Source organism: Myxine glutinosa, chromosome 3 (assembly GCF_964187855.1).
Source record: "Myxine glutinosa chromosome 3, kmMyxGlut1.1, whole genome shotgun sequence".
Taxonomy (NCBI): domain Eukaryota; kingdom Metazoa; phylum Chordata; class Myxini; order Myxiniformes; family Myxinidae; genus Myxine; species Myxine glutinosa.
The window spans coordinates 177551949-177579125 of record NC_136263.1 but is presented as its reverse complement, the minus strand read 5'-3'; the positions used below and the strand labels follow the sequence as shown (position 1 = coordinate 177579125).

General features: G+C 44.2%; 1 protein-coding gene across 1 annotated transcript in view; it reads right to left on the bottom strand.

Annotated features, from left to right (window-relative positions):
- Positions 1–27177, bottom strand: part of LOC137423031 (drebrin-like protein) — a 160156-nt gene that overhangs the window by 128203 nt on the left and 4776 nt on the right. Inside the window, exon 2 of the mRNA XM_068109806.2 lies at positions 10184–10239. Coding sequence (XP_067965907.2) covers positions 10184–10239 — 56 coding nt within the window. The remainder of the gene's footprint in view (positions 1–10183; positions 10240–27177) is intronic.

Below are 27177 nucleotides of genomic sequence, written 5' to 3'. Positions count from 1 at the left end.
CCCAGTGAGATGGCACTTGGTGATGCTAGTACTGCTGACGAACCCATGAATGAAGAACTTGTCATACTGACCAAAAAACGGAAAGCACCACTAACAAATAGCCCCGATGGTGCGATAAAGAAGGCTGTCTTGGGCAGAGACACTGTCTCTGCAAAAGAGGGCAAAACGTTTACAGCAAACGAAAATATCGAACGCCAAAGTGGTAAAGAAGATGTTACTGATTTCCCAAGCTCTGAGAATAAAGCCGACATTGATCCGAACAATGCGGCCATTTTTGAGCCTGAACGCGAAGCCCCACCGGTCCCCCCTCCAGTAGCTGAGCGGACTGGTGACCAAACAAATTGCTCTGTCTCACAAACAGAGATCGTAACCCCGGCTACGCAGAGATCTGCAGCCATTTGCCAAAGCACACATAAAGAAAGTAAGCACCAGTCTGCTCGTGAGTGTGCACCAGAGTACCCAACGAAATCTCAGGAGATGCCTCCAGAGGAGCTCGTGAGAGCTGCAAGTAAGGCCCAAGATCCAGGTGGGACATTATCAGACCTGTCAGAGTCTGAGGACGAGGTGGAAGTGACTGAGCTGTCACAGTCATCAGCATCTCAGTCACAGATACCCCCCCAACACATCGTGTCGTTTCTAGCCGAAACGTACAGACAGCGTAACATAGTCATTAAAGACCATTTTGACGATTTGGCTGCATTCATCCACACTGCAAAATCCATAATTAAAACGCCTGAACAATTCGACCTGAATAAGTCACAATACCACAGGTTAAGAAAATTCATCACACGTGCAGGTGTAGAGTGTTCCCAGCCACAGGCTGATTTCATCAATACAGGATGAAAACTATAAAACTCGCAACCTTAAATATTAACGGTGGTGGTGCTAGACACCTCCGCCAGGTCCAAGTAAAAAACATATTTCAACGGAAAAAGGTGGATGTGATCTTACTTCAAGAAACTCACATCACACCAAATGTGGAACATAACTGGCATCAACTTTTTAAGAGCCAATGCTATTTCAGCAATTTATCAGCTTCATCTGCTGGAATCGGCTTCTTGCTGAAGCCAGGCCTCGTGTGTGAGTCATGCCATTTTCAGGAGGTAATAAATGGTCGGCTTAGCTCTCTCAAACTAGTAAGCCATAACTTCCATTACACTATTTTTAATGTGTATGCGCCAAGTGATAGCGTAGAGCGTAAGTCCTTCTTCACCGCAATGATAAATCACTTAAGATCAGTTGATTTTGATCATTGTGTGTGTGTCGGAGGTGATTTCAATTGCACCTTCGACCCATCGGTTGACAGAAATTCTGCCGAACCCCATCCTGAGTCCCATGTACACTTATCCAATTTTTTTAGCACAATGGGCCTCGTTGATGTTTGGCGGTTGCACCACCCAAGCACATCCCAGTACACCTGGTGTCGATGCGCCAATAGTCGAGTATCCTTGGCAAGGCTTGACAGATGGTACATCAACGTACCCTTTAAAAATACTGCGGTTTCTTCAAATATTTTTCCTTCCGTGTTTTCAGACCATCATATGGTAACCCTAAACCTTTCCTTTCCTCAACCCGCAAGTAGGAGCGCTTATTGGAAGTTTAATGTTAGACTTCTAGAAGATGGTATGTTTAAGGAAGCCTTTCGTGTTTTCTGGGCAAGTCTAGTAGCAAAGAAATCTTCCTTTTCTTCATCCAGCATATGGTGGGATAACATGAAATCTCAAATTCGGGTTTTTTGTCAATGTTTCCAATCACACAGCACAAACGACAAGCACATTACAATGGCCCGGTTGGAATTGGATATTCTACATTTGGAGAATAAATTGGCTCATGAAAGCAATGACGCCAATTACCGGTTATTGCTTGTAAAGAAAGCTCTTTTAAGGGAGTTAGTTCAAGAGAAAGCAGCCGGAACATTAATTAGACTTAGAATACAGAATGTAAAGTTATCAGACACCCCAAACAAGTCTTTCTTTCATTTAGAATCCTTAAGCAAGCCATCACGGCTAATCTCTTCTGTTTTGGACTCAAGAGGCAACGTTGTTGTCAACGAAGATGATGTTAGAATAAACATTATTGAATTCTTTACAAAACTTTTTGAGGAGCAGACTGTTTGTAATGATACAATGATGGATTTAACCTCTCACCTTCCCTCCCTAACTGAGGCTCAACGGTTGGAGCTTGACCTACCAATCACCCTCCTTGAGCTAACCTGTGCTCTTGCTGCCATGGATTCAGGGAAAGCTCCGGGTATTGACGGTCTACCTCCCGAATTCTTTCTGACATTTTGGGACCTTTTAGGCCCTGAGTTGCTGAATGTTTTGGACACTTCTATACAGACTGGTATAATGCCGCTGAGTCTAAGAAGAGCCGTAGTGTGCTTGCTCCCGAAAACTGAAGATCCCCGACTTTTGGTGAACTGGCGACCGATCTCCCTGCTGTGCACGGACTACAAGCTTTTTTCAAAAGTACTAGCTAATCGACTAAAAAAGGTTATTGGTGATCTAGTACTGCCAGAACAGAGTTACTGTGTTCCTGGAAGATCCATCCATGATAATATTTCTTTAATCAGAGATCTCATTGATGGTAACCGTGTTAAAGAAGACTTTGGAATGATGTCGCTTGATCTTGAAAAGGCATTTGACAGTATCGACCATAAGTTTATGCATCATGTGTTACAGGCATGCGGCCTCGGAGCAAACTTTCGTTCCTACATTTCCTCGCTATACACGGATGTATTTAGTTTAATTAAGATTAATAATGTGCTGGCTCCCCCCATCAAGGTTCGGAGAGGGGTCCGGCAAGGGTGCCCAGTCTCTGGTTTATTGTTTGCTCTTTCTTTAGAGCCTCTTCTCAATCTACTGAGAAAGAAGATTTCTGGAATAGCACTCACTCCCATGAGTGCACCGCTAACCCTATGTGCTTATGCGGATGACGTCTGCATCTTTGTAAAAGATAAGGATGATATCGATATCGTTGTTGAGTGCCTGTCAAAGTTTCACGCTGCCTCCTCTTTAAAAATCAATTGGAACAAGAGCAAGACGTTATGGATACCCTCCCTTTATCGCAACCTTCTTCAGCCTGTACCACAGCCGCCCCCATCCCTCCCCGCAGGGTTGCTGTGGGGAAGTGAGGGAATTAAGTACTTGGGCATATTCCTTGGTTCCCCACAGTATGCTCAAAGAAATTGGGACGGGGTAATTGAGCAAGTGGGAGAAAGATTGAACCGATGGAAAAGGGTTTTACCTCATTTGTCCTTCAAGGGCCGTGTGCTAGTGATCAACAACTTAGTTGCCACAATGTTGTGGCATAGGTTCATCTGCCTGCAACCGCCGGAGGCCCTACTCAAAGCACTCCAGGGCAAACTGGTGGACTTCTTCTGGGGAGGCTACTACTGGCTACGACCCGATGTGATATGTCGCCCCTCGGCTGAGGGTGGCCACAACCTCGTCGACATCAAAGCCCGCCTAATGGCCTTCCGGCTGCGGTCCATTCAACGTCTCCTCTACATGGAACATCTGCCAGGCCGGCTCCCTGCACGCCTTGTACTGCAGCGAGCGGGTAGGCTCGGGTACGGGTTTGAACTCTTTCAAATGAACCTCCAGCATGTCGACATATCGGTTCTCCCTGCTTTTTACCAAAGCCTCTTAAATGCCTGGCAGAGCCTTTCTGTGAGTCGTCAGGCGGACACATATGTAACGAAAATGCTGGCACACGAGCCTTTGTTCTATAACCCTCTCTTTCCCGACATTCCAAAGAGTCGAGATTTTTGCCAACACTTTATAGCAGCTGGTATTGTGAAGGTGCGGCATCTCCGACATGACTCAGGGTATGGTTGGAAATCCGTAAGTGAAATCGCCGACCTGACAGGGATTTGGTCCCATAGGATGATTGCAAAAATTTTGAGGAAAATGATTCAGTTGGGACGGCAACTTGGCCTAACTTGGACTCGAGGTACAGAAGAAGATCTAAATGAGCCGACAGTGCCTAAATTAATTGTTGAACCCATTCAAAACGATTTGCCCCCTGTTAGCGATGGGTCAAAGCTTTTCCAGACAATGGACAGCAAGGGCATCTACAAGATGTGCCTCAAGCTGTTAAATGGGAACCCTTCGTTAAATGGAGTTACCCGATGGAAAGGATTGTTACCCGGAGGACCCCCCTCCGAACCTATCTGGGAAGCCATGTACAGTGAGCCCACATCCAAAAGAACAGGTGATCTCCAGTGGCGTTTGGCCCACTGGATTGTTCCCTCTAACACGTTTATTAGACATTTTTCTCCTGTATCTGTTTGTTGTCCCTTCTGTACAGTCAATGAGGACTTGTTTCACGCATTCATAGACTGTATCCGATTATTTCCTTTGTTTCATTGGTTGAATTACATTGCACATGAAATGCATGTTACTTTTTCTTTGAGAAGTTTCGTCTTTGGTTTTGCCCCTAAACAGAATCCTGCATCTAAACTGTTTAGTTTCCTAATAGCAACTGCGAAGCTTGCTGTTTATTTAACAAGAAAAGACAAACTATCTGGCAAACCGATAGAGCACTGCAATATCATGTTGTGTTTGAATGCATTAATCTCAGCAAGATTGAAACTGGAATTTACCCTGTCCAACGAGTCCGGAAATTTTCATAACTTTGTTGATACTTGGTGTGTTGGTGGGTTTTGTGAGGTTAAAGAAAATGAATTTAGAATACTGTTGTGAAATACTGATTGTTTTTATTTGATGATCATTGGGTGCTTCTTCTTTCTCTTTTTTTCTTTTTGTTGGCATTATTGATTTTATTGCAAAACGTGTATATTGTTATTTTTGTAATAAAAGGACTAAAAAGTCAAAGTCTGTCTCTGTCTCTGTCTCTGTCTCTCTCTCTCTGTCTCTCTCTCTCTGTCTCTCTCTGTCTGTCTCTCTCTGTCTGTCTCTCTCTGTCTGTCTGTCTCTCTCTGTCTGTCTGTCTCTGTCTGTCTGTCTGTCTGTCTGTCTGTCTGTCTCTCTCTCTCTCTCTCTCTCTCTCTCTCTCTCTCCGAAAGGACCGCCTGGCAACCCCTTCCCTCCCCCAATTTACATTCTTAACAATGCTCTTGAGCAAGTTCAGTCAGTCAAACTCTTGGGTTTCACCCTCACCCATGATCCTTGGGCAAACCACATTTCTGAGTGGGCCTCCAAAGCCAGTCGCTGACTAGGCATTCTCAATCATGCAAGGTCCTTCCTATTTGATACCATTCTATGTATCATTTTTAGCACCATCTCTCAATGGAGAAGAATGATTATAAAAATTAAAAAATTCTCATATCCGGATCTTCACCAAAATCGAATAAATTCTTCCTTGTCACACACCTAACCTGTCGACCAAGTTTTGTCCGAATCCATCCACGACATTTTGAGATATCCTGCTATGTATCATGTTTGGCCCTATCTCTCAGTGGTGAAGAATTACTTTAAAATTCTGGTATCCAGATTTGGATCTTCACCAAAATCTAATCATTTCATCCTCGTCATTGTGACACACTCAACCTCTGCACCAAATTACGAATAAGTCCACAACTTTTTGAGATATCCTGCACACATACAGACAAACAAACAGACGTGAAAACATAACCTCAGTTCATCTTCGGTGGTGGAGGTAATAACATATCGCTACACAAATACATCGTGGAATCGCCCAAAACAACTCGATGCTTCCAATGCCTCACTTGCACTGAAAGTCGTCTCTCCTTTATTTGGAGTGTTGTACTTTGACCATGCTATATTGTGACAGGGTGTGCGTGAAGGGGGGTGGGGAATCGCAAGGAGGGGCCTTAAATGGGCACGTAGAGTTGGGTGAAGAAGCAATCACGAGTCAGAACTTTATTTCTTCCTTGGGTGGTGGGAAAAAAACTCGATTCAACATGTGTAAACACAGTCATGGAGTCCAGGATGATGAAGTCACTCCTGCACACCACATGGCAGCACGTTGGCGGACTTTGTAATCGAGTGCGTTGAGTTGCAAAAGTGTTAACCTCTGAAGTTTTGCCAAAGCATTTGGACATGTTAGAAACTACCATCTTGTTTTGTTGTTTTTGGAAAGGAAGGGGGTGGGGAGTGGCCCAAATGCTGGCAACAAATAAGCCTGCAATGTACCAATATTCAGCACACACAAGGAAAATTCAGCAAGTGTGAGAAGCAATACACGAGACCTTGCAATTAAAACAAAAAATTAATATCACAACTAAACAGAGTAAAGTTTTATTTTATATTATTTCGTAAATTTACTGCAGACACTTTTCACATCTACAACAAATTTTCGGCATATGCATGTACAATTACATTCAACTTAATGGCAGGCAAGGTCGATACTATATTTAGGACAGACAAGATCCATTGAAAAAAAAAAAAAAACCGCACATATGTACTATTTCCCACTCAAACTCTGCCACTATACTTCCTGCTTCTCTGAAAATATCTCTCATAACAAAACAGGAAAACACTTGGGCAAACCCTTTCCTTATTTTTTTAAACCGCCAATGACTTCCTCAACTGATTTGAAGTACACAATGTACTCATTGGTACGTTGCAGGCTTATTTGCTGCCAGAATGTTGGCCACTCCCCATCCTCTCTCCCCTCATCCCTCCCCTCCAAATCTCCCCACTCTCCCCTCCAAAAATGCCCCCTCGCCCCTCCCCTTCAAATCCCCCCCAACCACTCCCCTTCAAATCTCCTGCCTCCTCCTCAAAGCTGCCTCCACCTTACTTCGTCTCCCTTCCATCTCATACCTCCACTCCCTCAAACAACCCCTCACTGTGCCTCATCCCATCACCATCAAACCTTTTGCCCTCCTCATCCTTCCCTTTCTCCGAACTCTTCTGCAATCTCTGACACACTATCAACAGCTCTCCCGACCTCCTCCTCTCCCTCATCTTACCCTACCCCTCTCCGCCCCTGTCCTGCACCCGATGCTCCCCCTCCCTCTTCCTCAACAGTATGGACCTCAAACATCCAGGGCCTTCGCTCAAACCTGATTGATCTCTCCATTCAGGTTGCTTCTGACAAACCAGACGTAATCTGCTTAAAAGAAACTCTCCTCCTTCAAGATGTCTCTGATTCCTTAACATCTCTTACTGGTTACTCCCTCCTCAGGTATGATAGACCTGAGCCTCGTCCTGGTGGTGGGGTTACTATCTTTATCAAAAACTCTCTTCCTCACTCTCCTTGCACTGCCCTCTCTCCACCCCACCCCCAGGAGTACCTCTGGCTATGGCTTCCTCTCCGCTCCCACCTTTTGTTCATATGTGATTTGTACCGTCCTCCAAACAGTGATGGTCCATGTTGTCAGACAGTGAAATGTAAATGGAGTCATCTTCTATCCACCTATCCCAACTCTCTCTTCCTCATATGTGGCGACTTCAACTGTCATCATGCCAGCTGGCTGGGTATGGGTACCTCTATCACCAGCCATGGCTCCTCAGCAAAAGACTTCTGCGACTCACTGCGACTGACGCAATCTGTCAATTTCCCGACCCGGATCTCAGTCAACAGAGCATCTTCTCTTCTAGACTTGGTTATGACAAACTTCCCTGCAAATGTCTGCTGCTCTTCTTCTGCTCCAATCGTTTCTTCTGATCATGTCCTTGTTAAAGTGGACATCTCTCTGGCCACTCTCAGAGAGCCTCTTCAGTGTCAACGAGTCTGGCATTTCACTCAGGCCAACTGCTATGGTCTTCAAGCAGCCATCAATCATCTGGACTGGTCTTCCATCTCCAATGCCTCCGACATCAACTCTTCCTGGGAATTCTTCCAAAGTAAACTGCTCTCATACACAGATTTATCCCATCTCGTCTTCAGTTGTCTTACCCTTCCTCCCGTCCATGGTACACTGAATCTTGTGGTGAGGCAGCTGCCCTGAAATAACTTGCCGTTGTCTCTTGGAAGGATAATCCAACTGAAGGCAATCTCAGTTCCTTCCAACAAGCTCGGAACAAGTGTGTGTCTACCCTCAGGAGAGCCAGGAAACAATATCTCTTCACTCTCAAAAGTGAACTCTCAAATCTGTCTCCCTCCTCCAAATCCTGGTGGCGTCTGGTAAAATCTGTCTCTGGTGTTTGGTCCCCCTCCATACCCTCCCTTACCTCAAATGGCTATACAGGTGACCCCGCACGTGACAAAGCCGAATGCCTCAACTCTGTGTTTGCCTCAAAATCTTGTGTCCCAAACCCATCTCTCTCTGTACCCACCTTACCCAGTCGAACACAGCTGCTCCTGGACTCTGTCATTCTCTCCTGACAAGGTGGCGAAGTTTCTGTCAAACCTTGACTCTGATTCTGCAACTGGACCTGACGGCATCAGCCCACGGGTCCGAAAATCCTGCTCTGCCGCTCTTTCACACCCTTTCTCTCTTCTCTTCACCCTCTCTTTTGCTCAAGATCATCTGCCATCAGTTTGGAAATCAGCCAACATTATCGCTTTACACAAAAAAGGTGCAAAAACAGATCCTTCAACTATAGACCAATCAGCCTGCTCCCAATTAACAGCAAAGTCATAGAATCCATCATTGCATTGGACATCAAATCCTTCCTCCACTCCAATGGCTTGATCTCTGATCATCAATTTGGTTTCAGACCAGGTCACTCCACTGTGGACATGCTGCTTCTGCTGTCTCAACAATGGATGGAGGTCCTCAATGCCAAACAGGAAATCAGAGTTGTCTCCCTTGACATATCACATGTCTTCGATACAGTTTGGCACCCCGCTCTGCTCACCAAGCTCTCCTCCTATGGTATCCATGGAAATCTCCACGCATGGCTTGCGGACTTCCTCTCTGATCGTAGTCAACGTGTGGCCCTGAATGGATTTCTCTCATCTCCCCTTGCTGTTCATGCTGGAGTTCCCCAAGGTCGTGTCCTGGGCCTTGGGCTTTTTCTGGTCTTCATCAATGATCTTTCCGACTCTCTGGAAAATCCTCTCTATCTCTTTGCTGACGACCATTCTCTGCCGCTCCATACCTCATCCCTCAGATCGGCAGTCTGCAGCCTCCTCACTCTCTGCAGACCTCGACAAAATCACAGACTGGTCAAACAAGTGGAACATGTCTTTCAATCCTGACAAATCTCACACTCTTACTATGTCTCTCCAAAACGACCGGCTGGACAACCCTCCCATCTACTTTCTCCACAATCCTCTTCAAAGAAGTTCTGTCGCTCAAGCTTTTGGGTCTCACTATCTGCCATGATCTTTCCTGGGAAAATCACATTTCCAAGCTGGCCTCCAAAGCAGTTCGCCGACTGGGCATCCTCCGTCGTGTGAAGTCCTTCCTTGGCACACCTGAGCTCCTCACCACATACAAGGCTTTCATCCGCAGCTCAATGGAATACTGCTCTCCCCTCTGGGCTGGTGCTCCTGCCTCACACCTGGCTCGGCTTCACACTGTTGAAACCAAAGCTTTCAGAATCAATGGAGTTTCCTGCGATGAAGCTGATTGTGAGGGCCTTTCACTCACTCACCGCAGGCAGGTAGGTGCTCTTTCTGTCTTCTACCGACACCTATCTGGCCTAGTTCCCCCAGCTCTATCAGTGCTCTGTCCCCCAAATATTCCTACAGGTCGCACAAGATCTGCCAGCAACCCTCTTCTGGTGAAATTGCCAAAATCAAGAGTCTCTGCTCACCTTTCACTCTTTCATTCCTCTTTACTCCCACCTCTGGAACAAACTCCCTCACTCTTCAATCCCACTCCTCCCTCCAGGTCTTTAAAACAGCTGTTTAGCACCATCTTTTATCTTCCCCCATCCAAAACCTTGATCTTTTCTACCCCTGTTAATTTCTCCCCAGATCTAGTTTTTTGAAATTCCAACTTCTTTCCTTCAAGTCCTTGCAGTGTCCATGTGTTTTATACCTCTCCCACCCCCACCCCCACCCCCCTTCCCATGCCTCCTCCCCCCCAAGCCCTCTCCCTCCCACAGATCTCGTGATGTCCCTGTTCTCTGCTGTTGTACCTCTCTCCCCATCGTGTCTCCCGCTCCCTTTATTGTATGTTTTGTGTGTCTGTTTTTGTTTTTTTGTGATTGATGTTAGCTCTTCCACGAGCCTCGATCTTGTATACAAAAACAAAACAAAAAAGAAAACTGTCAACACAAGCCACCAAAACCCATATGCCGATTTCTCAGTGATAAGGATACCTAAATAATTTGCACACATGCACACACGCACTTACCTCCAGAATTAACCAGCTTGAGGTCGTTTGAGTTTCCTTCATAACTGAACAGTGCCCTACAGGGAGAAAGCAAATGCACTTTGAGCTTCAATGAGAGTTGAACATTCGGTTCTATAACACAAAAGTATTTGGTTGGGGTGGGAGGAGGGCCATATCCCATTCCCTTCACAAAGCTGGCCTCCATGGAGAGGTGGCAAGAAATAAGCCGCTGCTATAGAAGATGCATCTAAAAGCTCATATGGAGTTTGAAAAACTTAAAAAAGAAAAAAAAGAAAAAAAAAAGAAGAAGAACTTTTTGGGCTAAATTCAAAGTGTTACTTTGGTGCAAGCATAACAATATACATCACCCAGTCAACACCATCCCTACTGTCAAGCATAGTGGAGGTGGCATCATGTTATGGGGCTGCTTTTCAACAGCAGGGACAGGCAAGCTTGTCAGGATGGAAGGGATAATAGACAGTACAAAGTACATGAGAATCCTTGATGAAAATCTGCTTGAATCAGCCATGAATCTGAAACTGGGTGGGAGATTCACATTTCAGCAGGACAATGATCCATAGCACAAACCTAAAGCCACACTGGAGTGGCTGAATAAGAAGAAAATAAATGTTCTTGAGTGGCCCAAAGTCCTGCCTTGAACCAAATTGAACATTTATGGTGAGACTTGAAGATTGCAGTCCATCAATAATCCCCCCCAAAAACTTGGCAGAACAAGAGCAATTTTCATGTAAAGAATGGGCAAATTTTTCAACATCTCACTGTGCAAAGCTGGGAGAGTCCTACCCAAAAAGACTCATGGCAGTCATTGCTGCAAACGGTGCTTCCACCAAGTAATGGCTGAATACTTTTGCAAACAGTGAATTTTGATTTTTTACATGTTTTTGCAGGTATTCCTGACATGTAACCTCCTTCAACTACAAGTGTTTCGTTTGATCTCTTCAGTTATGAATAAAATGTTAATTTGGAAAAATTATTTCTACACAATTCGTAATTCATCTAAATGTGGCATTTTGGTAGGTGGAGAATACTTTAGGTGGAGAATAGGTGGAGGTGGAGAATACTGCAGGTAGGTGGAGAATACTGCAGGCCACGGTAACCTAATTTTACATAACACATGTAATGAATGCATTGTGCAAACCCAAGTGATATGCCACAACAGAAAAAGCAGAACATTCTATTTTGTCAATCATGCGAGTTTTAATGGTTTCAAACAAGAGTTTGAATAAAAGAACAGCCGATGAGTTTAACTTGGCAGCAAGGTTGAAGCAGCAAGGAATAATATAACTAAATATCTTGAAGCAGCAAATGAAGATTGCAGGTCTCGTCTCTTCAAAGCTGTCCATGCGCGCTCGCTTTCGAAGTTAAGTAACTTTTCACAATTGTGTTTTTGTCGAAACTGTATCTTTCTCTCGGTGTATGTACTATTGGGGTGTCTTTAATAGTATTCTTGGTGTTGGTTTTTCATACCTGTGTACAGAATCGTCGGTCTTTCGTATTGCGTATTCTGAGGCCTAAGTGTAGTACTAGGCTACCGTGTCCGACCTTGGCTTGAGGCTTTGCCTTTGTCTCAGCGGTTCTCCGATCGCGCTGCAATTACTTTCCGGTCTGTTTTTCACGGTCTTTTCACCCCATACTTCCTTGTTTTAAAATCTCAAAAAAAAAGAAGAAAAAAAGAAAAAAAACAAAAAACATTTCCTTCTGTTCTTATTCGTTTATTCGTTCTTATTTGTTCGTTCGTTCTTCGACCACGTTGTTTGTGATCACGTGATCACGTTAAAAAATGTCTCATCTGTCCCCTGAAGACCTGTACTCTGTCATATTCTATAACACCTTTTTCTTCTTCTTCTATAAAAGGATGCTTTCGACTTGCTCACCAAATCTATTCATTCCAAAAAAAAAATCCATCTCTTATATTGCATCTTTCATTCATTCCCTAAACTCTCCAGCACTCCATCCTCCCTCCAGCGTCCTCAAACGTATTTTTGACTCGAATGTCTCAAGAAACTCATTTTGCAATAAATGTTCGTTTCCCATTAATCGTACACTTTTCAAAATCCCATCACCCCAAAATCCCATCACCCCTCCCCTCTAAATCTACCCCCTTGCCCCTCCCCTCCAAATCTTCCCAATCACCCATTCCTTTCAAATCTCCCCCCACACCCCTCCCCTCCGAGACTCTCCCTCGCTCCTCCCCTCCTAGACTCCCCTCTCACCCCTCCTCCTCCTCCTCCTCAAAGCGTCCTCCCCGCTTCTTCCCCCTTCCAACTTTCACCTTCATCTCCCTCAACCTTCTGCCTCGGTCTTCCCCCTCGTCAAATAACACCTCACTGCGCCTCTCCCAATCACCATCAAACCTTTTGTCCACCCCATTCTTCCCTTTCTCCAAGCTATTCTGTAATCTCCGACACACCTTCAACAGCTCTCCCTACCTCTCCCTCCTCTTCCACATCTTACCCTACCGCTCCCCCCCCCCCCTGTTCTGTATCCGATGCTCCCCCTTCCTCTTCATTAACGGTATGGACCTCAAACATCCGGGGCCTTCGTTCAAACTTGTCTGATCTCTCCATACAGGTTGCTTCTGACAAACCAGACGTGATCTGCTTAACAGAAACTTTCCTCCTTCATGATGTCTCTGATTCCTTGGTATCTCTCCCAGGTTACTCCCTCCTCAGTTATGATAGACCTGAGCCTCGTCCTGGAGGTGGGGTTGCTATCTTTATAAAAAAAACTCTTCCTCACTCGCCCTGCACTGCCCTCTCTCCACCTCACCCCCAGGAATACCTTTGGCTATGGCTTCCCCTTCGCTCCCACCTTTTGTTCATATGTGTGTTGTACCGTCCACCAAACAGTGATGACTCCATCTACATCTCGCTGTCTGAGAATATGGACCAACTTCTATCTACCCATCCCAACTCTCTCTTCCTCATATGTGGTGATTTCAACTGTCACCATGCCAGTTGGCTGGGTGTGGGTACCTCTCTCACCAGCCATGGCTCTTCAGCAAAGGACTTCTGTGACTCACTGGGACTGACACAATCTGTCAATTTCCCGACCCGGATTTCAGTCAATGGAGCATCTTCTCTTCTGGACTTGGTTATGACTACCTTCCCTGAAAACGTCTGCTGCTCTTCTTCTGCTCCAATCGGCTCTTCTGATCATGTGCTTGTTAAAGTGGACATCTCTCTGACCATTCTCAGAGAGCCTCCTCAGCGTCGACGAGTCTGGAATTTCACTCAGGCCAACTGGCACGGTCTTCAAGCAGCCATCAATCATGTGGACTGGTCTCCCATCTCTACTGCCTCTGACATAAATTCTTCCTGGGAATTCTTCCAAAGCAAACTGCTCTCTCTCATGCACAGATTTATCCCATCTCGTCTTCTGTTGTCATACCCTTCCTCCCGTCCATGGTACACGGAATCTTGTGGTGAGGCTATTGCCCAGAAACAACTTGCTTTCGTCTCCTGGAAAGCAAATCCAACGGAAGGAAATCTCATTTCCTTTCACAAAGCCCGGAACAAGTGTGTGTCCACCCTCAGGAGAGCCAGGAAACAATATCTCTCCGTTCTCAGGACCGAACTCTCTTATCTGTCTCCCTCTTCCAAATCCTGGTGGCGTCTGGTCAAATCTGTTTCTGGTGTTTGTTCCCCCTCCATCCCCTCCCTCACCTCAAATGGCCACACGGCTGACTCCGCACGTGAAAAAGCTGAATGCCTCAACTCTGCGTTTGCCTCTAAATCTTGTGTCCCAAACCCATCCCTCTCTGTACCCACCGTAACCATTCGTACCCAGCTGCTCCTGGACTCTGTGTCCTTTCCTCCTGACAAGGTGGAAAAGTTTCTGTCAACCCTCGACTCGGATTCTGCAACTGGACCTGACGGCATCAGCCCACGGGTCCTAAAATCCTGTTCTTCCGCTCTTTCACTCCCTCTCTCTGTTCTCTTCACCCTCTCTTTTGCTCAAGGTCATCTTCCATCTGCTTGGAAATCTGCCAACATCACCGCTTTGCACAAAAAGGTGCAAAAACAGATCCCAGCAACTACAGACCAATCAGGCTTCTCCCAATTATCAGCAAAGTCATGGAATCCATCATTGCTTCAGATATGAAATCTTTCCTCTTCTCCAATGGCTTGATCTCTGATCATCAATTTGGTTTCAGACCTGGACACTCTACTCTGGAAATGCTCCTTCTGCCTCCCGAACAATGGATGGAGGTCCTCAATGCCAAACAGGAAATTAGAGCAGTCTCCCTTGACATATCACGTGCCTTCGATACGGTCTGGCACCCCGCTCTGCTCACCAAACTCTCCTCTTTTGGTATCCATGGAAATCTCCACGCATGGCTGGCGGACTTCCTCTCTAGTCGTAGTCAACGTGTGGCCCTGAATGGGTTTCTCTCATCTCCTCTTCCTGTTCAGGCTGGAGTTCCACAAGGCAGTGTTCTGGGCCCTGTGCTTTTTCTGGTCTTCATCAATGATCTCTCTGACTCTCTTGAAAATCCTCTGTATCTCTTTGCTGATGACTCTACTCTCTGTCGCTCCATTCTTCATCCTTCAGATCGGCAGTCTGCAGCCTCCTCACTCTCTGCAGACCTGGACAAAATCACAGACTGGGCAAACAAGTGGAACATATCTTTCAATCCTGACAAATCTCACACTCTTACGATGTCTCTCCGAAAAGACCGACCGGACAACCCTCCCATCCACTTTCTGAATAATCCTCTCCAAGAAGTTCTGTCACTCAAGCTTTAGGGTCTCACTATCTGCCATGATATTTCCTGGGAAAACCACATTTCAAATCTGGCCTCCAAAGCCAGTCGCCGACTGGGCATCCTCCGTCGTGCGAAGTCCTTCCTTGGCACACCTGAGCTCCTCACCACATACAAGGCTTTCATCCGCAGCTCAATGGAATACTGCTCTCCCCTCTGGGCTGGTGCTCCTGCCTCACATCTAGCTCGTCTTCACGCTGTTGAAACCAAAGCATTCAGAATCATTGGAATCTCCCGCGATGAAGCTAACTCCAAGGGCCTCTCACTCACTCACCGCAGGCAGGTTGGTGGTCTTTCCGTCTTCTACCGAGTCTTCTCTGGCCTTGCCCCCCAGCTCTCTCTGGGCTCTGTCCCGCAAATATTCCTACAGGTCGCACAAGATCTGCCTGCAACCCTCTTATGGTCAAACTGCCAAAATCAAGACTCTCTGCTCACCTTCACTCCTTCATTCCTCTTTTCTCCCACCTCTGGAACAAACTCCCTCACTCTCTTCAATCCCACTCTACCCTCCAGGTCTTTAAAACAGCTGTTCACCACCATCTCTTGTCTTCCCCCATCCAAAACCTTGATCTTTTCTACCCCCGCAAATTTCACCCCAATTCCACTTTTTTGAAATACCAACTTCTGTCCTGGAAGTCCTTGGTGTCCTTGTGTTTTATACTTGTCCCTCTCCCTTCGCACGCCTCCTCCCCCCAAGCCCTCTCCCTTCCAAACATCTCCCTGCTCTCAAATGTTGTGTTTGTGTGCTTCCCCTTCTCTCCCCATCTTGTTTTCCGCTCCCTCTTTTTATATATTTTGTTTGTCTGGTTGATTTGTTTGTGAAGTAAATGTTAGCTCTTTCACGAGCCTCGATTCAGTATACAAAAACAAACAAAAAAAAAACAAAAAAAACTAAATATCTGGTGGAAGCAGCTCGGAGGGTCTGGAACTGAAATAAAGGTGGTTTGTACAGAGGTAAGTGACCCATTTTATTGAATTCATCGCTTGCCAGGGTCAGATTGCACTGTAAAAATGTTACACTGTACCCTCTGCCATGCCATCCAAATAAACAAACAAACAAACAAATTTTTTTCTTTTTTTTTCTTTGAACATTCTACAAATTGAGAGACATCAAGAAACAAATTCTAGAAACATAACATTCTACATCTAGGCAAGTAGGTGGTCTTTCCGTCTTCCACCGACTCCTTTCTGGCCTTGCTCCCCCAGCCCCGTCTGTGATCTGTCCCCCAAATATTCCTACAGGTCGCACAAGATCTGCCTGCAACCCTCTTATGGTTAAACTGCCAACATCAAGACTCTCTGCTCACCTTCACTCCTCTTTTCTTCCGCCTCTGGAACAAACTCCCTCATTCTCTTCAATCCCACTCCTCCCTCCCTCCAGGTCTTTAAAACAGCTGTTCACCACCATCTCTTATCTTCCCCCATCCAAGACCTTGATCTTTTCTACCCCCACTAATTTCACCCCAAATCCACTTTTTTGAAATACCAACTTCTGTCCTGGAAGTCTTTGGTGTCCTTGTGTTTTATACTTCTCCCACCACCCCACCCCCCGCCTTCCCACGCCTCCTCCCCCCAAGCCCTCTCCCTCCCACACATCTCCCTGCCCTCAAATGTTGTGTTTGTGTGCTTCCCCTTCTCTCCCCATCTTGTCTTCCGCTCCCTCTTTTTATATATCTTGTTTGTCTGGTTGATTTGTTTGTGAAATAAATGTTAGCTCTTTCATGAGCCTCGATTCAGTATACAAAAAATATAGAAAACTTAATGTTCTCCATTTTCTATAAGGCATACTTAGATATAGAAAGAAAGTCAAATCAGAACGGCAGTGGGAAGAGCGCGCTCCTCTGCCAAACTGAACAGTTTAGGTTGTGTATCCCACCGATAGGCCGGCTCTGCATCCGAACCTTTTCCAAAATCTAAGACTTATCCTTGTCACCTACCAACTCATCCACCAAGTTTTGTCATAACTTGTCCACAATGTTTTGAAATATCATGTCGTACATCATTTTTGGACTCATCTCACTTAAAAGAAAATAAGAAAAAATATCATATGCAAATTCAGATCCGGATCTTCACCAACATCGAATAAACTTGTCCTTGTAGCATAACCAAGCTGTTCAACCAAGATTTGTTCGAATCCATCCATAACTTTTTGATATACCATGCTACATATCATTTTTGGCCCTATATCTCAATAGTGAAAAATCACAAATTCCAGTATCCAGATCCGGATCTTCACCAAAATCTAATCATTTCGTCCCTGGCACACACCCAACCTTTCCACCAAATCCGTCCATGGACAACCTTTTGAGATACCCTGTCCGCAGACAAACAGACAGACAGGGGTGAAAATATAGCCTCCATCCACCAATGGAAGGAAAAGTACTGGTACCTGCACAAGGAAAGGCAGCTTTAACACCAACAATAACATCCAAACAACTTGTATAAATAATGGATGAAAATGAAAAAGGAAAACCTCAACACTTAATATTGAAGGGAACGTTCCAGTCGTCAATTTTGAACAACTACATCCAAAAATCATGCAATTTGAAGGAAACAAATGTCAAAACCCAATTTTTATTCACCATAAATGTTTCTTAAAAGGTCCAACATAATTGCAGCCAAGAAATTGGACTAATGCTATGTTAAAAATCATTAGTGTTTTATATGTTGCAAAAAAATTCGAAGAAATTCCCTTGAACTAGAATTCCTTACACCTTCAGAGGTTTCCTTAGCGTGACTAATATCTTACGTTTCAAAGGAAACATTGTTAGGACTCAAATCATGCAAGTTTGCCTTCTACCCTCAAAATGCCCACAAACATAGTCATAATGCAAAGAAGAAAATCTCTCCACCAAATCGTCTGGACCCATACCTTCCTCAAGCCTCGTCTTTTGAGAGAAAGTGGAACGAAAGCCCTGGCTCCTGCACTGCTGTGTCATAACTTGGATGCAACAGTATCGATTTTTGCTCCGGCCTGGTGGTGCATTCCGCAAGGCCTGACTGGATCACCCTGCCTATAGTGCCTCCCAGCATGTCCTATGCACCTGCACTTTAATAGTGACCTCATGGAATCCCCTATTAGCTGGTTTGTCCGTATATTCCACTTTCTTCTTCTTCTTCATTCGTACGCAGCATTAGGCTGTGGGGTGGCATCATTGGCTCTGGGTGCAGCTGTGCCGCTGATGCAATGCACTCTTGCTGGTTAGGGCAGGAATTAGTCATTTGTTCATGGTGCCGGCGCTAGCTCGCCTACTCTTCACGAAGGACACCGAGGCATTTTTAAAGTCCAATAAGTAATGCTGGCAGACGGGATGCCAGTTGAACATCCATCCGAGGGTGGCGAATGGCCACATTGGCAAATCACCCTGCCTATAAAAGACCAGGATGATAGTTTATAGCTGGGCCAGGGGTCAAACCCAGGCCCAAAACAATCCACAGCTTAGAGGTGAGTGCACATACCTCTCTAGGCCATCCTGCCCTATTTATTCCACCCACAGTATGCTATTATCTTCAGGAAAAAAGAAAGAATCCTCAAGATAATTTGGAAAACCGTACAGTATTTATGATGTAATCTTCATCGAGAGAAATTACATTGTATATACATTCAGAAAACTTGTATCTAGAGTTAGTAGGGACCACAACCGCATTCGAATAAAGCACAAGCTGAAGCATGTATATATTGAAGCACACACTGTGCCAAGTACATTGTTCAAAGGTAACAATTTTTGATCCACCCGGCAGCTGCAAAGGGTTAATTTCAACATTACACGAAATTTCATCCTTCCTCATAAGCCACGAGCAGGGTCTCCACCTGCCAGGATGCAAATCCCCTATGTATTCACTTTACACGTCTACGTTTCATGTTCCACATTACTAAATAAAAAGCGCCAAAGACAACTGCTATAGATATGACAGAACTTCTAGAAGAAGATGCTGAATATTAAATATTGAAGACAGTTATAGTTGGATTATTTTATCAGAAAAATCACGAACACAACAACGTAAAAATGGCATTAGTAATAGTATAGTAAGATAGGCCCTATTTTCAACCGTCTGCTTTCAATTATGACAGCAATGCAAGCAAGATATAAACTTCAAACAATAACATTGGCAGCTCTGACAGAACAAAACAACCTTTCAGTGAAATAACATCAACGAGATTTATTTACAAAGCAAATGCCTTGGCTGCTTCTCAGCAGCTCACAACTGGCCGTCTAGCTCATTGTGTAAGACTTGTATCAACTGTTTTTACCTTGTATAAGGTAAAAACTGATGTTTTTACCTTGTATCAACTGTTTTTACCTTGTGCCAACTGTTTTTACCTTGTGCCAACTGTTTTTACCTTGTGCCAACTGTTTTTACCTTGTGCCAACTGTTTTTACCTTGTGCCAACTGTTTTTACCTTGTGCCAACTGTTTTTACCTTGTGCCAACTGTTTTTACCTTGCGCCAACTGTTTTTACCTTGCGCCAACTGTTTTTACCTTGCGCCAACTGTTTTTACCTTGCGCCAACTGTTTTTACCTTGCGCCAACTGTTTTTACCTTGCGCCAACTGTTTTTACCTTGCGCCAACTGTTTTTACCTTGCGCCAACTGTTTTTACCTTGCGCCAACTGTTTTTACCTTGCGCCAACTGTTTTTACCTTGCGCCAACTGTTTTTACCTTGCGCCAACTGTTTTTACCTTGCGCCAACTGTTTTTACCTTGCGCCAACTGTTTTTACCTTGCGCCAACTGTTTTTACCTTGCGCCAACTGTTTTTACCTTGCGCCAACTGTTTTTACCTTGCGCCAACTGTTTTTACCTTGCGTCAACTGTTTTTACCTTGCGTCAACTGTTTTTACCTTGCGTCAACTGTTTTTACCTTGCGTCAACTGTTTTTACCTTGCGTCAACTGTTTTTACCTTGCGTCAACTGTTTTTACCTTGCGTCAACTGTTTTTACCTTGCGTCAACTGTTTTTACCTTGCGTCAACTGTTTTTACCTTGCGTCAACTGTTTTTACCTTGCGTCAACTGTTTTTACCTTGCGTCAACTGTTTTTACCTTGCGTCAACTGTTTTTACCTTGCGTCAACTGTTTTTACCTTGCGTCAACTGTTTTTACCTTGTGTTACGTGGTCCTCCCGGTGACTACCTGGTCTCGGTGACCCCCGGACCGTGAGAGGAACTCCGCCAGAAAGATCTATTATTTATGCTCTTTCGTAACGCATAAATCTGAATTCCAACCAATAAGAAACCCCACACCAAGGATCCGGAATAATCAATGATATATTCCCCGAGCAATCAACAACCATCCACAATCAGCAATCAATAGTACAAAGAGGTAAACTCATCTATAATAACTCTAAGATGGCCATCTTATACATTCCTCACGTGAGCCCCACTCCCGACTCCCTCCATGGTCAATGTCTCTCTCAATGTCTCCGTACTCCGGTAGTTCGATCTCCGCACGTGGGCGGTTGAACGGACCCTTCCTGACGTGCTTTCACCGGGCACGTCCCGTACCGGGAACAACGGCTGCAGCGCGCACCTCCTGGCCAAGCAAAGCGGGTACAGCAAAGCAGGCAAAGCAACACGCGGCTTGCCCAGCGCGCGCGGCCCAAGGTGCGACCCGTACGCGGCCTTGTAGACGGTGAGGCGAACTGTGCCAGCTGCTTGGTTCCGTGCACGAACCCACGGCGACTTGATGTGTCAAAGGGTAGTTACACGTCCCGGTAACTCCTCTCGCCAGACGGGCTTTTAAACGCCGATTCTGTTACGTTGCTCAATCGATACCGCTCGCGTCCGAGCTCGGCGAGGAAGAAGAAGAATCGTCGCTTCTCCAGGACCTCGTGTCTTTTTTTCTTCCGTTTCCGGTCTCCTTTTTCCCAGAAGGGCTCCTGACCCTTTAATCACAACAACCTTTAATCGAGTCCACATTGATAAGCAAAGACCTGAATAGTAATTCACATACATTCACATAAATATGTAACACTTGCGTCAACTGTTTTTACCTTGCGTCGACTGTTTTTACCTTGCGTCGACTGTTTTTACCTTGCGTCGACTGTTTTTACCTTGCGTCGACTGTTTTTACCTTGCGTCGACTGTTTTTACCTTGCGTCGACTGTTTTTACCTTGCGTCGACTGTTTTTACCTTGCGTCGACTGTTTTTACCTTGCGTCGACTGTTTTTACCTTGCGTCGACTGTTTTTACCTTGCGTCGACTGTTTTTACCTTGCGTCGACTGTTTTTACCTTGCGTCGACTGTTTTTACCTTGTATCAACTGTTTTTACCTTGTATCAACTGTTTTTACCTTGTATCAACTGTTTTTACCTTGTATCAACTGTTTTTACCTTGTATCAACTGTTTTTACCTTGTATCAACTGTTTTTACCTTGTATCAACTGTTTTTACCTTGTATCAACTGTTTTTACCTTGTATCAACTGTTTTTACCTTGTATTAATTGTTTTTACCTTGTATCAACTGTTTTTACCTTGTATCAACTGTTTTTACCTTGTATCAACTGTTTTTACCTTGTATCAACTGTTTTTACCTTGTATCAACTGTTTTTACCTTGTATCAACTGTTGTATAAGAGTTGTATCAGCAATTTTGGACGCTTTGTCAGAAACCGCCAAAGATAGATGGCCCAGATGTAATGATATGCAAGATAGACAGTGATGTAATCTTGTGAAGTCATTAATAATAGTGACTATTTTGTAAAGTATATTTAGTGTAGAGTTGGTCTGTGGAGATAAATCTGATCTTGTAACTATAAGCCAAAACTGAATGAAAAGATTAATACATTTAAGTGACGACACAACGATATATAATTATAATCGAATACAAGTGCTCCATATTCATCAAATTTTTTAATGAATGAAGCATTATCATTTGAGTTTCAAAAAGCAAATAACAGTGATGAAAATAGATGGTAACACAACAACAACAACAACAACAACAACCATGCATTTTAAGGCCATTTTCCCTGCTAGAGCGGGGGTTAGCCTTGTGGTCCCCATGACAATCTTCTCCATTTTGCCCTATTTTCTGCATCTCCCCTTGTTAACCCCCTTGCCCACATTTCTTCTTCCACCATCTTTAGCCAAGTCTTTCTCGGCCTTCCGCGTCCTCTACTTCCTTCTACATTCATTTCCATCACTCTTCTCAACCAGTCACTTTCATCCTTCCTCAACACATGACCAAACCATCTCAACCTGTTCCTCTTCACATCATCAATCACAGGCTCTATTCCCATCATCTTTCGCAATTCATCATTTGTCTTCCTCTCTCTCAACGATACTCCGCACATCCACCGAACCATTCGCATTTCCACCCTTTCCAGCCTTCGTTGCTGCTCTACGTTCATTACCCATGTCTCGCTCCCATAATCATAACACTTGTCACACATGCAGCATACAACTTTCCCTTCAGCTTCAACGTCCATCCCCTCCTCATCAGCACGCCACTCAGTTCCCGAAACTTCTTCCATGCACATCTCACTCTAGCAATCGTTGCCGAGTCTGATCCACCGAGATGGTAACACAATTGAAGTAAATATTTACTGTATGTATGTATGTATGTATGTATGTATGTATGTATGTATGTATATACATACATATATACACAAACATATACATATACAGTGCCTATAGAAAGTCTACACCCCTTTCAAAATTTTCACCTTTTGTTGCCTTATAGCCTGGAATTAAATTGCATTAAATCAGACTTTTCCCACCATTTACACATCGTAACCCACAACTTCCAGGTGAAAAACAAAGTCTACGAATTCCAAAAGATTAATTAAAAATACAAAACTAGATTATATTTGTTGGATAAGTATCCACCCTCCTGAGTTAATACTTGGTGGAAGCATCTTTGACAGCAATTACAGCTGTGAGTCTGTAGGGATAGGCATCTACCAACTGTGTACACCTTGATTGGGCAATATCTGCCAATTCTTCTGCACAAAACTGTTCAACCCTCAGTCAAGTTGCATGGGGAGCATTTATAGACAGAAATCTTCAAGTCATGCCAGAGATTTTCGATTGGATTTATGCTGGGGCTCTGACTGGGCCACTCAAAGACATTCACCTTTTTGTTCCTTCCCAACTTAAGTGGAGCTTTGACTTTGTGCTTTGGTTCATTGTTATGCTGAAAGGTGAACTTCCATCCCAATTTCAGCTTTCTTGCAGAGGGCAGCAGGTTTTCCTCTAGGATTTTTCTGTATTTTGCACCATCTATTTTCCCTTCTATCCTCAAAAGTGCCCCAGTTCCTACTGATCATAAACATCCCCATAACATGATGCTGCCACCACAATGCTTCACAGTGGGGATGGTGTTATTTGGGTGATGTGCCGTGTTGGATGTGTTTGCACCAAACATAACGTTTTGCATTTAGGCCAAAAGGTCCATCTTGGTTTAGTCAGACTTCTTGCCACATGGCTTCTGAATCTCTGAAGTGTTTTTTTTGTATACTTAAAACGAGACTCAAGGTGGGCTTTTTTAAGTGATGTCTTCCTTCTTGCCACCATACTGTACAGGCCAGACTTGTGGCGTGCTTGGGATATTGTTGTCACATGCACACAGTGACCAGTCTTTGCCATAGAGGCCTGTAGCTCTTTCAAAGTTACCATTGGCCCCTTGGTGGCCTCCCTGATCAGTCTCCTCCTTGCTTGGTCATCCCATTTGGAGGGATGGCCTGATCTAGGCAAGGTCTTGGTGGCATCATATGCCTTCCACTTCTTAATGATTGTCTTGATTGTGCTCCAAGGGATACTCAAGGCCTTTGAAATATTTTTATACCCATCCCCTGATCTGTGCCTTTCCACAACTTTATCCAGGAAGTCTTTTGAAAGCTCCTTGGTGCTCATGGTTGAGTCTTTGCTGTGAAATGCACTACCCAGCAGTGGAAACCCATAGGAAGAGCTGATTTTATTCAGAAAATAATCAGAATCACTACAACCTAAGACAGGCTGAGGCCAAATAACTTGGTGTGTGATTTTGAAGGTGATTTGTTACACCTGAGCTAATTTACAATTGCTATTATATGAGGGTTGGAAGGGGGGGGGGGGGGGGGGGAGTGGACACTTATGCAACCAAGATGTTGGAGTTTTGTATTTTTAATTAATTTTCAGAAATTTGTAGAATTTGTTTTGGCTTGGAAATTGTGGGTTATGATGTGTAAATAAAGGTGGAAAAAGTTTGATTTAATGCAATTTATTTCCATGCTATAAAGCAACAAAAGGTAAAAAATTTGAAAGGGGGTGCAGACTTTCTATAGGCACTGTACAGTGAGTGCATTCAGAAAGTATTCAGACCCCTTCACTTTTTTCACATTTTGTTATGTTGCAGCCTTATAATGAAATCGTATAAATTCATTTTTCCCCTCATCAATCTACACTCAATACCCCATAATGACAAAGAGAATACAGGGTTTTAGAAAGTTTTACAAATTTATTAAAAGGAAAAAACTGAAATATCACATTGACATAAGTATTCATACCTTTTGCTATGACACTTGAAATTTAGCTCAGGTGCCTCCCATTTCTCTTGATCATCTTTGAGATGTTTCTGCACCTTGATTGGAGTCCACCTGTGGTAAATTCAATTGATTGGACATGATTTGGAAAGGCACACACCTGTCTATATAAGGTCTCATAGCTGACAATGCATATCAGAGCAAAAACCAAGCCATGAGGTCGAAGGGAACTGCCTGCAGAGCTCAGAAACAGGATTGTGGTGAGGCACAGATCTGGGGAAGCCGACAAAAAATCTCTGCTGCATTGAAGGTTCCAAGAGCACAGTGGCCTCCACAATTCTTAAATTGAAGAAGTTTGGAACAACCAGGACTCTTCCTAGAGCCGGCCGCCCGGCCAAACTGAGCAATCGGGGGAGAAGGGCCTTGGTAAGAGAGGTGACCAAGAACCCGATGGTCACTCTGGCTGAGCTCCAGGATTGCTCAGTTTGGCCGGGCGGCCAGCTCTAGAACGAGTCCTGGCTGTTCCAAACTTCTTCCATTTAAGAATTGTGGAGGCCACTGTGCTCTTGGAACCTTCAATGCAGCAGAGATTTTTTGTCGGCTTCCCCAGATCTGTGCCTCACCACAATCCTGTTTCTGAGCTCTGCAGGCAGTTCCCTTCGACCTCATGGCTTGGTTTTTGCTCTGATATGCATTGTCAGCTGTGAGACCTTATATAGACAGGTGTGTGCCTTTCCAAATCATGTCCAATCAATTGAATTTACCACAGGTGGACTCCAATCAAGGTGCAGAAACATCACAAAGATGATCAAGAGAAATGGGAGGCACTTGAGCTAAATTTCAAGTGTCATAGCAAAAGGTATGAATACTTATGTCAATGTGATATTTCAGTTTTTTCCTTTTAATAAATTTGTAAAACTTTCTAAAACCCTGTATTCTCTTTGTCATTATGGGGTATTGAGTGTAGATTGATGAGGGGAAAAATGAATTTATACGATTTCATTATAAGGCTGCAACATAAAATGTGAAAAAAGTGAAGGGGTCTGAATACTTTCTGAATGCACTGTACATACATACATACATACATACATACATACATACATATATACATACATAGAGAAAATGATGCGGCATTTTTGTTCAGAATGCTAAGATTCATTATTCAATAATGCTTTATTACCGATTCAGAAGTTAACACGGAACACAAGAAGAAGAAAAAAACACGGAACTTGTACTGTATAAATCTACACGGAGAAAAGCTTCTTGCTCAACGGGTTGCGATTTATCAAAGTTGGCATTTCATGGAGCAAAGCAAATATTGCTCAAGTACTTTTTTCGGCAAGATTTAAACTGGCATGTTTTACAGACTCAGAATAGCCCAGCTATGCATTGCAATAGGTAACCAACAATGGAATACTCTGACATTGCAAATGTTGTTAGGGTTAGTATTTCGCACGTGGTGTGCAAGTACCGCCTGACTCAATCGTGGATGATTTCTGATCTCTCTCAACTGAGAGTTAAGTCAATTCAGTTGGTTCAGACATTCCAACGAGAATTCCAAGAAGTCCATTTTTAACTCTTCAGTAAAAGAGAGCAATATTCAGAGGGCACAATGAAGAATTGCAGGTGAACCAAGTCGAGGTACTAGGCCCACAGGCAATTGTTTTCTTCAATCAACACGTTTATCCCGTGCACACATTGCCAAGAACACCAATTTGCTTAGGGAAGTCAAGCGACATGACAAACTCCAAAATAATAAAACCTCCAAATTAAAATAAATAAATGTGTTGCACCGTGTTGCAAACTGGCAAAATTGCTGAAAAGCTTGTTCAAAGACAGCGTTGCCGAGAGATGATGATGGACGGCGTGCTTAAAGCCCTGGAGGGAAGAGTGAAACAAAACAGCCTCTGGAAGGTGGTTCCATAGCGGGAAGAAGCGAGGAATAAAAGAGTTGAGGTGTGCAGTCAGCCAGGATTTTGGAAGTTAATGGAAGAGCACGTTGCATCCTGGAGTAGACAGATGGTTGGAGGTCTAAGAGCGTAGGGAGCAATATTGGAGAAAAGAGTTGAAATATAATAAAAAAATAAAAAAATAAAAAAAACAGAGACCTTGTGCGTCAGCCTCACCACGCGAGATTCCAATAACTCGGTTATCAGGTTATCGTGAGATTCCACAGAATGCACGAGGCCTTGTAGATCGTGAGTAGCTCTGATGTTCCAAGGAAAGACTTGGATGGACAGAGGATGCCCAGTCTGCAGCTGGCTTTGGAGGAAATCATTGCTATGTGGTCAGCTCAGGGAATGCCATAGCTGATGGTGAGACCTAGAAATTCAAGTGATCAAACCTTTTCCAAGGGAAATCCAAGGCAATCGATACGTGTGTTGCTTGACGATGCAACTGGGGCGATAGGGTGAAACTGTGAGATTCTCCACAATTGAAGGATGTGTTCCATGTATCAGTCCAGTGAATAATCATTTCCAAATCAGAGGAGGAAGATTCAGCTGCCGTCTGCCTAGCAGAAACATCGGGTAGCATACGACATAATGTCGAGTCGAGTGCAAAAAAAAAAGGAAGAGGGAATTTATCAAAGCATCAGAGAGGTCATTAATATAGATAAGGAACACCAATGGGCACAAAACACTGCCTTGGGGGACTCCATCCTCCAGTGGTTGCGGGGAGAAGAGGGTTCCATTGGTGGCAACATGTTGACGACGAGAGTGGATGGAATCAGAAAACCAGCAACAATGGCGGCTGTCCATGTCACAGGCGGA